The 11,946-nt window shown below is 36.8% G+C and overlaps 1 protein-coding gene across 1 annotated transcript in view; it reads left to right on the forward strand.

Moving 5' to 3' along the window:
• The window catches only part of XK (X-linked Kx blood group antigen, Kell and VPS13A binding protein), a 45,379-nt gene extending 35,396 nt beyond the window's left edge, over window positions 1–9,983 (forward strand). Inside the window, exon 3 of the mRNA XM_032756714.2 lies at window positions 5,495–9,983. Coding sequence (XP_032612605.1) covers window positions 5,495–6,321 — 827 coding nt within the window. The 3' untranslated portion in view covers window positions 6,322–9,983. The remainder of the gene's footprint in view (window positions 1–5,494) is intronic.
• The last annotated feature ends 1,963 nt before the right edge of the window (window positions 9,984–11,946 follow it).

The raw sequence follows: 11,946 nt of genomic DNA on the forward strand, positions 1-11,946 counted from the left end.
TCAGAATTCTGTTGAAAATTCTAATTTTCAGAAGCTTGCTGTGCTAACTTCCTCCAGTTTCCCTCTGCCACTGCACTCCATATCCCCTTTGGCTTCCCCAGTTTCCTCTTTGAAGTCATTCACTAATTTTTTTGAAAAGTCTGTTCCATAAAAGCATTTCACCACCTTCCATCGCTGATACCCTTTCTTCCAGTTGATCGCATCGGCTCCTAAGGCTTCTGCATTCTTCACATAGTTCTCGAGCCTTGGCTTTCAGCTCTATCAGCTCCTTTAAGCACTTCTCTATATTGGTTATTCTTGTCTGCCAGGCTGGTGCAGGGGACTCGGTCATTCCGCCCCCCTGGCCTGCCATTCTCCTGCCTCAGCCTCCAACCACCACGCCCAGCTAATTTTTTTGTATTTTTAGTAGAGACGGGGTTTCACCGTGGTCTCGATCTCCTGACCTCGTGATCCGCCCGCCTCGGCCTCCCAAAGTGCTGGGATTACAAGCGTGAGCCACCGCGCCCGGCCTTTTTCAAAGTTTTTAACTTCTTTGCCTTTGGCTTGAATTAGTTCAGTCATTTTACTGAAGGTTCAGTGTCTACAGAGAGTAATCATAATACAGAAAACAACCATCTACCATCCTCCATCTTACAGCCAGACTCTCTTATTTCTCTAAAGCAACAGACAAACTGTTCCCTTGTCCTATAAATAGAATTGCTTTCCTAAGAGGAATTCTGAGAAAGAAAATATTCTCCATAACTTTACATAGAGATTAAGTTTTTGGTGGCAAGTCAGGAAATGAACAAATCCATGCCTAGTGACAATTAATTTCTCTGTGAATTAGGAAGGTTCATCTGGAAAGAGTTCATTTGGCTGGAATTGGGTAGGAGGAAGCTTTAGGAGTATGCCAAGGGTTTGAAATATTGCCAAAGCCTTCCTTTTAGCTTTACCTAAAGTAATGTCTTCCCTTCTAATAATGATGAAAACAGCAAAATGTCTCCATCCATACACACACCTAGGAAATGAGATTAGGATTACTAGGGGATGTTAGACTTCTGTGAAATGCCACTTAAATAGGCAGTACTGCCAATTTATCCCCTTTTGTGTTGGCTCTGTGAAGATAAGGGGAAATATTGTCAGGGAACTTTTCTCCATTTAAGTCTGACTCAGTAAGTATTTGCATGAGCATCATCCTCGTCGTTCATTAGATGACAGTTTAATTATAGAGCTGGAAAGGTACATTGGAATCATTTTGTACAAGCTTCTTGTCTCCCAAATGTGTCTCCCTCCCTGACCCCATTTCTATCTGTGACGTTTTGTAGTGAGCACCCAACAGTAGCAATGATGATTAAAGCCAGTGATTTCAAAATATTTTTTATGCGTTCTCAGAAGGTTTCTGTGGTTGATTACTACTAAACACCAACTGGGTAATAATTGCCTAATTCTCTTGATAGAGAAAAAGATGTAATTTGGAAATAATTGACTGAACAAGAGAAAAATGGATAGATACTAGAAAAAATTATGTGGGCCATAGTATTGCTTAAAGCAATAAATATTTTGGAGTTAAAATACCATAAATATAATAATATAAATACTGTATATGTGTGACTACTTAACTTAGATTGTAATAATTTATGCTTAGCTCATCTTCTGCACTTAAAATATTTTTCTTATAGTGGAGAAAACATAAGGACTATGAAAAAATGATTTAATACTGGATCCTTAAAGAGTTTGGAAATTTGTAACCACACATACATGTATAAGTAATACACAAAGTATATCACTAGTATGTTCTGCTTTACAATGCTCCATTGAATTAGCCTCTCAGGAAAAATAACTTAGTCCAATTACTTCCCGGTCAACTCAGGTAATAGTGTCTCTACCTTTTAAATTTGATTAGTAGATTCCAGTCTTTCCAGTGAATGACATCATTAATTAAACTCAGTGCCAAAAGACTATGAGAAAAACTGATGCTTTGAGTAAGAGTGAGTTTCTCTCCCAGGCAAATAAATACCAAAGCTTCAGAGTTTTTATGTCTACTAAATATAGATGTTTTTCCATTTATTCATAAATAAGAAAAACATTTATTCCTATACATTTTAAATTGTACATTTAGATATAGACAATTCTGTTACATGGACAGAATTACATAGAATTGAATTTTAAGAATCAAGCATGGATAAAGCTACAACAATCAAGACGATGTAGTAGTGGCAAAAGAACAGACAGATAGATCAATGGAACAGAATAGAGAGCCTAGAAATAGACCCACATAAAAACAGCCAACTGATCTTTGACAAAAGAACAAAAACAATACAATGGAGAAATGATAATTTTTAAAACTCTAGACACAGACCTTACACCCTTCACAAAAAATTAACCCAAAATGGCTCACAGACCTAAATACAGAATACAAAACTATAAAATTCCTAGAAGATAACGTAGGAGAAAATCTAGGTGACTTTGGATTTGATGATTGCTTTGTAGATACAACACCAAAGGCATGATCCATAAAAGAAAGAACTAATAATCTGAACTTCATTAAAATTAAAAATTCCTGCTCTGCAGAAGACACTCTCGAGAATAAAAAGACAAACCACAGACTGAAAAAATATATTTGCAAAAGACTTATCTGATAAAGGGCTTTTATGCAAAATGTACAAAGAACCCTTAAAACTCAACAGTAAGAAAACAATCAGGTTTAAAAAAATGAGCCAAAGACCTTAACAGACACCGCCAAAGATGGACAAGATGGCAAATAAGCATATGAAAATATACTCCACATTATATGTTATCAGGGAAATACAAATTAAAACAATAATGAGGTACCACTATATACCTATTGGAATGGAATATCATTTAGGCTTGAAAAATAAGGAAATTTTGCCATTTCTCAACAACGTGAATGAACCTGGAAGATATGATGCTAAGTGAGATAAGCTAGACACAGAAAGAAATATACTGCATGATCTCATTTATATGTGTAATCTAAAAAAGTCAAATTGATAGAACCAGAGAATAGAATGGTAGTTACTAGGGGCAGGAATGGGTCTGGGAAATAGGGAGATGATGGTCAAAGGATACAAAGTTTCAGTTATGTCAGATAAATAATTTCTGGAGATCTAATGTACAGCATGGTGACTGTAATTAATAATACCTGAAATTTGCTAAGTGTTCTCACACAGAAAAGGTAACTATGTGAGGTGATAGATATATTAGCTTGACTATAGTCATCATTTTACAGTATATATGTATAACAAAATATTATGTTGTACACTTTAAATATATTGGCAAAAATCCAGAACAGTGACTACAGAAAATACTGGTGGGCATGTGGAGCAACAGGAGCTCTCATTCATAGCTGTTGAGAATGCAAAATGGTACAGTCATTTTGGAATACAGTTGGGAGGTTTCTTACAAAATTACACATGCTCTTACCCTGTGATCCAGCAAACAAATCACACCCATTGATATTTACCCAAAGGAGTTGAAAACTTATGCCCCTCCAAAAATCTACATATGGATGTTTCTAACATATTTATTCGTAACTGTCAAAACCTAGAAGCAACCAAGATGTCCTTTAACAAGTGAATGGATAAATAAATTGTGGTACATCCAGATAATGGACTATTATTCAGCACTAAAAAGAAATTGGCTGTCAAGTCATGAAAAGATATGATGAAGAAAACTTAAATGTATGTTACTAACTGAAAAAAGTCAATCAAAGAAGGCCACATACTATATGATTCCAACTATATAACATTCTGGAAAATGTAAAACTATGGAGACAATAAAAAGATCAGTGATTTCCAGGAGTTGGAGACTAGGGAAGGATGAATAGGTGGAGAATAGAGGATTTTTACCCAGTGAAACTACTCTGTATGATACTGTAATGGTGGCTACATGTCATTATACCTTTGTCCAATGTGTAATGTCCAATGCACCCATAGGATGTACAATGCCAAGAGTGAGCCCTAATGTAAATGTAAACTTTGGATGATAATGGTCTGTCAGTATAGGTTCATCAGTTGAAAAAAAATGTACCACTCTGGTGGGGGATGTTGATAATGGGGGTTGTTGATATGCTTCTGTGGGGTCAGGGAATATATGGGAAATCTCTGTACCTTCTGCTCAACTTTACTGTGAACCTAAAACTACTCTGAAAAATAAAGCTTATTAAAATGAATAAATAAACATTTCAAGATATTTTTAAAAAATGAAGCAGCAGGCATGGAAAGGTATTATCTTAATTTTATGAGTGAGAAAACAGAACCCAGAGAGGTTGCCATTTTTTCAGTGTAAACTGGTGAGACAAGAAAAAAACGAGAGCCAGGCTGTCGGTTCCTAACTCATAGCCCTGCTTCCCATCCTTCCTTGTGCCAGTATTTAGAGATGTTGGCAGCCTGTAGTAAGTGATTATATTTCAGTTTTGACCACAGTCTACTTATGGGTTGGCATCATATATCTTAGATAGTAAAACTCAAGGCCAACAGTGCTGTGCTCTGGAATGTAATACCACTTTCCATTTAAATGAGCTACATCTTGTCTCCCCAAACTTCTGCTTCTATTATAAACTGGATAAACCCATTACCCATAAGTCATTTTAAGAAATAAACAGGTAGAGTTGAAACTTCTTGAAACGCTAAGGACTTTCAGCCCAAGACAGATTGACTCTCAGTAACAGTGAAGTTCTCGTTTCTTCAGCTCCCCACAGAATTTAAGAATGCAACCACAGTGAGTATTCTATAGTCAGTGTATCAGTTTAAAAGATCCTGCAGATATAGTGGAACATACTGAGCAACTTATTACTGTTTGTATATCTACTGCTGGTATGTGCTGAGGGACATCAAGAGGAAATATCAGATTTGGTTGGTCGGTCTTGATTCCCCAGAAGCTTAGAAGCCAATTGAGGAAACAAAACACACCATATAAAGGACTCTACATATGCAGACGGCCCAGATGAGGTCAGGAATGTATTTTAGTGTGAGTTACCCTGAAGCAGACCCTACGAGAAGAATTTGAGTGCATATATTTTGGGAGGAAGATGTAAGGAGTGTGGGAGAAGAGAAATGAGGCAGGGAAGGGAAGGCAGCCAATAAAGGGAGACAGCTATTAGACGACTATCACCATGGGTGACTAGAAGTTAATCCAATGAGCAAATACTAGGAAATGTCATAGAACACATGCCTCAGAGATATTCTGTCTAATGGATGGGGAAGCCATAGTACTTGTATTCCAGCTCCTAATCTGGGTTGGAATTGGAGCATTGAGGGCGCTCTCGGAAGTATTAATTCTTGGCACTTCAGCCTCACAGGCACCTGGATGCAGCAGCTTTCTGCAGTTCTGGAAAACATACTCAAGCACAGTGGGCAGATGCTAACAACTGGAAGTCAGGCTGTGCACATAAAACAGAAGAGTCCAAGGAATGCGGGTGGGGTGCTGACAGAGTGTCTGCTGCAGTAGGATTCCTAGTGGAGGTGAGACTTGATGATACTCTCTCTTTTTTCCCCAGGTCTCCTCATGACCATATCCCTGTTGTCCATTGTGTATGGAGCTTTGCGCTGCAACATCCTAGCCATCAAAATCAAGTACGATGAGTATGAAGTCAAAGTGAAGCCTCTGGCCTATGTCTGTATCTTCCTGTGGAGGAGCTTTGAGATTGCCACTCGAGTTGTAGTCCTGGTCCTCTTTACCTCTGTCCTGAAGACCTGGGTGGTGGTTATAATACTAATCAACTTCTTCAGTTTCTTCTTGTACCCCTGGATCCTCTTCTGGTGCAGTGGTTCCCCATTCCCTGAGAACATAGAGAAGGCCCTCAGTCGGGTGGGCACCACCATTGTACTATGCTTTCTAACTTTACTCTATACTGGTATCAACATGTTCTGCTGGTCTGCTGTACAGCTGAAAATTGACAGCCCTGACCTCATCAGCAAGTCCCATAATTGGTACCAGCTACTGGTGTATTACATGATGAGATTCATTGAGAATGCTATCCTCCTTCTCCTGTGGTATCTTTTCAAGACTGACATCTATATGTATGTGTGCGCACCTCTGTTGGTCCTGCAGCTGCTCATTGGGTACTGCACAGCCATTCTCTTCATGCTTGTATTCTATCAGTTCTTCCACCCTTGCAAAAAGCTCTTTTCCTCCAGTGTTTCTGAAGGCTTTCAGAGGTGGCTCAGGTGTTTTTGCTGGGCCTGCAGGCAGCAAAAACCCTGTGAGCCTATAGGAAAGGCAGATCTACAGTCATCCAGAGATAGAGATGAGACACCTTCTAGCAGTAAAACAAGTCCTGAGCCTAGTCAGTTCTTGAATGCTGAAGATCTCTGCTCTGCTTAATGGGACCCAAGGTCTCAGGGCACAGGCATATTATTTTCTGGGTTTGATACCCGTTATTCATACAAATAATGAGCCCTACATAGGGAACAAGGCAGGAAGTTAGCTCTTAACTCCTTGTGAGCTGCTCCTCTTTATAGAGCTCTTGGGTATGTAGAACTATATGGGAAGAAGCCAGGAAAACCTCTGAGTGTTGAAGGGGCAGCCCAAGGCATCACAGTTCACAGGTAACCATGTTATGTTCTTCTAGGCATTACTGGCCTTTTCACTAACAAGTTACCCCTGAAATCTGAGTTGTACTGGTTAGATTCATTAGGTGGAATGAGGAGAGGGGCTTACCTGTTCTCTAGTTTTCCAGACTGCTGGTTTGGGTAACCTGAAGTTTTATGATCCCTGAACATAGTTTTCACCCAAGAGCTGTCCTGGTGACCAAAAAAGATTACTAGGGTTTTGCCATCAGCAACATCATTCCTGTCAGAGCTTTCAGGGAGGGCTGTTCAAGTTTGGTTTTTGAATAGATAGAGGTTTCATTTTCATCTCATTAGGGCTTTTTGTACATAGCCAACTGTAGCCACCCTGGCATGCTGTCTCTAATTGATTCAAGAGCCTAGATTTGGAGACTTTGTTCCTTAGCATCCATGGATGCAGAAATGAGTGATAAATTTGGCTATAGAAGCCCTGGAATTTTAGGAAAGTTGTGATTCTTTGATATGTTGATGAAATTCTGGATCAGGAGGGGTGTTAAAACATCAAAATGATGGCAGCTTGTATAAGTAAAATTCTTACCATCTTACTCCTGCCTTCCCATTCCTTGCCTGTCAGGACCATTTTAGAAGAGTTACCTTGGTTAACTTAAGGGTTTTTTAGAAAACCCCACAGAAATCTCTCACCCAGTTCGGGTATATAGGGAATTTTCATTTTCATTATTTGAAGGAAGAGAGTTTTCCTCACTACCACCTGTAATTAGAGATTGACTTCAGAAACTTTTTCTAAATTATAAAGACGGAATGACCAGAAAATTTTTGTCTTTCATGGAATGCAATTTGACTTGGCATAATTGTGAGTTAATTTGATAAAGATCTCCAGTTGTATCCTCAGACACCGTTTAATGTTCTATATAATTTTTCCTTTAATCTGAGAGCTTATTTGTTTCATAAAAGAGGATTGGGTAGCATATCCTCAATTATCTTGGAAAAATGCCTAGATCTAGTGCCATTATTTCTACCATTAAAATATTGAAAGTGAAATACTTGAAAAGAGGTGGCCATAAAGATCACACCAATTTAGAATGAATACTAAAGTCTGACAAATTTACAAAAGGGACTCTATGGACTCGATTTTACCATACGGAATAGGGATCCAATTCTCTGTTAACCTACAAAACGTATTTATCTGGCCATTGCACTTCGGATAATTTTCATTTTTAATTATTCTTGGTGTCAAATTTTTAAGTAATTTCATGCACACAGGAGAAAATGCAATTTGATAATCAGTTTCCACTACATTCAGAGGTCAAGAAAGCAGTATATATTCTTTCACAAGGCATCCATACTGTTTAATATTTATAGAGTTCGTAGAAATAAATCAATAAGCTCCTAAATTATAGAGCCTCAGTTTTGGTTTTTCTCATTTGAAATGTTTTTGATTTATCAATATTTGTGGTTTAACTTTGTGGGGATGTCCAGACAGTAGATCATTTTTTGTCTATTTTTAACCAAATAAGAATAACACTCAAGACTATGTTCTCCATCCCAACACATCACTTACCACTTGCATTATTCTTAATAGGCCTAAAATAGTGAGCATATATAATCAAAATGATACTTCATACAACATATACTTCCATGCACTCTTCATGTAATCACATATGTGCATAGATACACAATCGTAATACATAAAACATCCTTGAAAATATATAATGACTTTGAATAAAATAAAGCTACCCTGTTAATACATCATTTTTTGTTTTTTCCTAATTAACAAAAGGGCTCTATAATGATTAGGAGAGCTGTAAGGCCATTCTTTAGTCATTCCAAGTGTATATTTGTATCACACCAGTTACTTGTGTTCATTGACACCAAGTATTTTCAAGCTTTTTGTGAGAAAGAGATTCTTGCCTTGAGGCTCTGCAGTGGCAAATGGTAGGGGCAATAGTGCTCCCTTTTCACCTGAAATGCCTTCAGCTCAGGCCTTGGGAGTGAGGTGTGGGAGTAGCCACCAGCCTGCCACTGACTAGGCATGTTAAGAATTAGACAAGGATGGAGAGACTGGTTTTTTCCAGCCTTGGTTTGGAAGCTTGTCTCAAAAACCATTACAAAATCTTAACCTTCAAATACATTTTAAATCACTTTAATTTAGAAGATAGGTAAGCAACTTGAGTCATCCCAAACCAAACTAACAATGCTGGTTTGTCTGACACCCAAAGCCCACTTCACACATTTATAAGGACAGAGATTTGGTAACTCATTTGGGTATTTTGTCAGTTTTAACCCTTGATACACAGGTATCCCAGCTTTGGGCACATGTATGTCCATTCACTTTGGGGAAGGGATGTCACTACTTTCTTTCTGTGTGGTGAAAACATAAGCCATGGTGAACTGAGAATTTTTGTTTTTAAATTATTTATATTACTGAATTGGCAAAATTACAGTTCACACTGCAGAGCTAGGTTGTCCTATTGGCATAAAACAAACCAGCAACTTTTCTCATGTGTTTGGAGTTAAAATGTGTTTTTCAGTTATAATTTCAATTTTTAAATTTCTTGGTGCTTTGTCTAATTAATTACATCCCATAACTTGTCAGGATAGTTGTTCCAACGGAATTGCTATCACTTGGCTGGATGGGGGTGAAGTATGTCTTCAAAATATATTGAAGTAAGTTCATCAAACATGTTTAGACTTCCTCTCATTGCTGGAGACAGCCCAGTGTAGAGATTGGCACTTCCCTGTCCAGCACTACAACTTAATTGCTCTATGCCTCAGTTTCCCCATAATACCCTTTTCCAACCTACCTCACAAGGTTATCAGAAAGATCAAATTAAATAATAGATGTGAAAATGCTTTGAAAATGTTTTTAAGTGCTATGCATATTTATAGAGTTATTATAGTTATTCAAATCCGTAAGCAGGTTATTTTTATTTTTTTACTGTTTGAAAAGAAGTAAGTAGTGTCATTCATATGAGTTCCTGAGTGGATATGTGAATCTTTGGTCTTCTCGACAGATGCCCTTTCTCTTACCACCAGTTGCTTACAAAAATAGCACCCAAACACATGGCACTTGGAAGAAAAAGACCCACTGAATCTGAGAAAGCACTTTCTGGTGGCAAATGAATTTATCATTTTAGTATAGTTTTCGATAAAGGATATAGCAACATCTTTTGATAAGTGTGCTTTACAACTTGAATGCTGATTCAAGGCATTATTTGGATGTGAGTTTAATCTTTTCAGCCTTGTAAATGGGAAAATATATATTAAAATTGATTGTCAAATACAGCATTTCTTTGGAAACCACCTTAAAACATTAGTGCTATGGTTATGAGTGTATGTGCCAGTACTTACCAGTCAATGCATTGTGGATATGAGCTTTCGTTGACTGCTTCTCTGCAGTCGTTGATGCTAATAAATATTGTTATGTTTCTTCATATAATAAATTAATTTTTCAATTTCTCCTTGTATTTCATTCTTTATACAATTCTTACATGGCCTTTTTACTTCAGGGACTATTTTTAAAACAGAAATTTAAAAATGGTTGTAACTGATTATAGTTTTATAAACTCACCTGGAAATTACTTCTGTAGGCTGATAAATTTGAGAGTGCTAAGATTCAGCCTTGCAGAATAGCAACAGTCCATGAAAACCCCTCTGATTGTTTTATAAACACTTACTCCATTTGTTAAAATTACACTGCTGGATACTAAGATTCTCTTCAGTTGTCCATCAGTTGCCATGCATAATACAAAAAAGGGAGGCAATACACATCTCTTCTATACAAACATAAATATATACTGATTCAGAAATATAGAACACCAAAGAAATGGCTTGGTATTAACATACATAATCAAATGTAAATGGATGGGAAAAACATCAGTCATTAAAGGGATCATTTCAGAGCATGAGAGAGACATGGACTGTTTCAATAATTCCTTTGCTTCTGAAGGTGGCCTTGGAATTTGCAAAGACTTAGCTATATTACATTCCTATCAACAGTATACAAGTGTTCTAATTTCTCCAAATCCTTACTTACATTTAATTTTTTGTTTTTTTGGATAGTAGCCATCCTAACAGGTGTGACGTGATATTTCACTGTGGTTTTAATTTCTAGTTTCCTGGTGATTGGGGATGTTGAGCACCTTTTCATATACCAATTTTCCATTTGTATGTTTTCTTTGGAAAAAGGTCTATTCCAGTCCTTTGCCCATCTTTTAATTTAGTTATTAAACGCTTTTTTTTATTGAGTTGTTGGAGTTTCTTATATTTTTTGGAGATTTTCAGATATATGGTTTGCAAATATTTTCTCCAATCTGTAGATTTTTTTCCTTTGCTGTGCAGAAGTCATTTAAAATAAATATTTTCATGTTAAAAAAACTGAATATTAACAATTATAGCATTCAAGTAGGTCAATATAAAATTATTTAATTTGGTGTTTGTTAATGTTTTATTTTGAAATAATTTTAAACTAATAGAAAAGCCTGAAGAATAGTGCAAGGAATTTCTTTATACCCTTTACCCAGATTCACCTATTATTAGTATTTTTCCATGCCCATTATCATTGTCACTTTCTCTCTCTTTCTTGTAAACCATTTGAGATTACACTGCCAACGTTACACCCCTTTATTCCTAAATACTTTGATGTGTTTTTCCTGTGAATAAAGGTATTCTCTTACAGAGCCACATTATAGTTACCAAATTCAGGAAATTTAATATTGACACAATACTAGTATCTAATCTAATATCCATACTCCAGTTCACAATTGTGCCAGTCACTTCATTTGTTTTCACAAAGCTTGTGAAAACCATGTGAATCAACTCAGTTCTCTTCTGTGGGGTTGTCTTTATTTAAAACTATGAGTAAGTTTTAACTTTTCTATGAATAATGGGAGATCTACAGCAGACGTTGAAAAATTATTTGAAGAAAATATGTAGATGCTATCAGTACTGACTAATAGCTTAAAACTGGAAATATGAGATGTTTATTGGCAAGCTAGGTAATTCTTTATCATGAACATCCATTTTAGGCTTCAAGTGTTTGCTGTTTAATACTTGAACCTATAGTTCACTCCCATCCTCTGCCCTGCTGTTATAACTCTATTTTACAGTGTTTGGGCCCAATTTTAAAAGATTAGGAATGAGGTGAGATAAGTAGATATTATTCTGCTATGACCATATTTCTCTGGGTGTCCCTCTTCCAGGAGACTATATTTTCTATGAACATCTCTCCAACTGGGAAAGAGCTCAGAAATCTTAACTATACATTTTAATTAAGAGAATAACATTTTGAGCATTTCCTCTTTTTCAGGAAAAGGCACTTTATAGCAGCAGAGATTTGTACAGAGCTGGAAATTCAGAAACATCCCAATCTCTCCTTTCCCAACACACACACACACACACATACACACACACACACACACAC

Source organism: Hylobates moloch, unplaced genomic scaffold (assembly GCF_009828535.3).
Source record: "Hylobates moloch isolate HMO894 unplaced genomic scaffold, HMol_V3 SCAFFOLD_7, whole genome shotgun sequence".
NCBI classification, from domain to species: Eukaryota; Metazoa; Chordata; class Mammalia; order Primates; family Hylobatidae; genus Hylobates; species Hylobates moloch.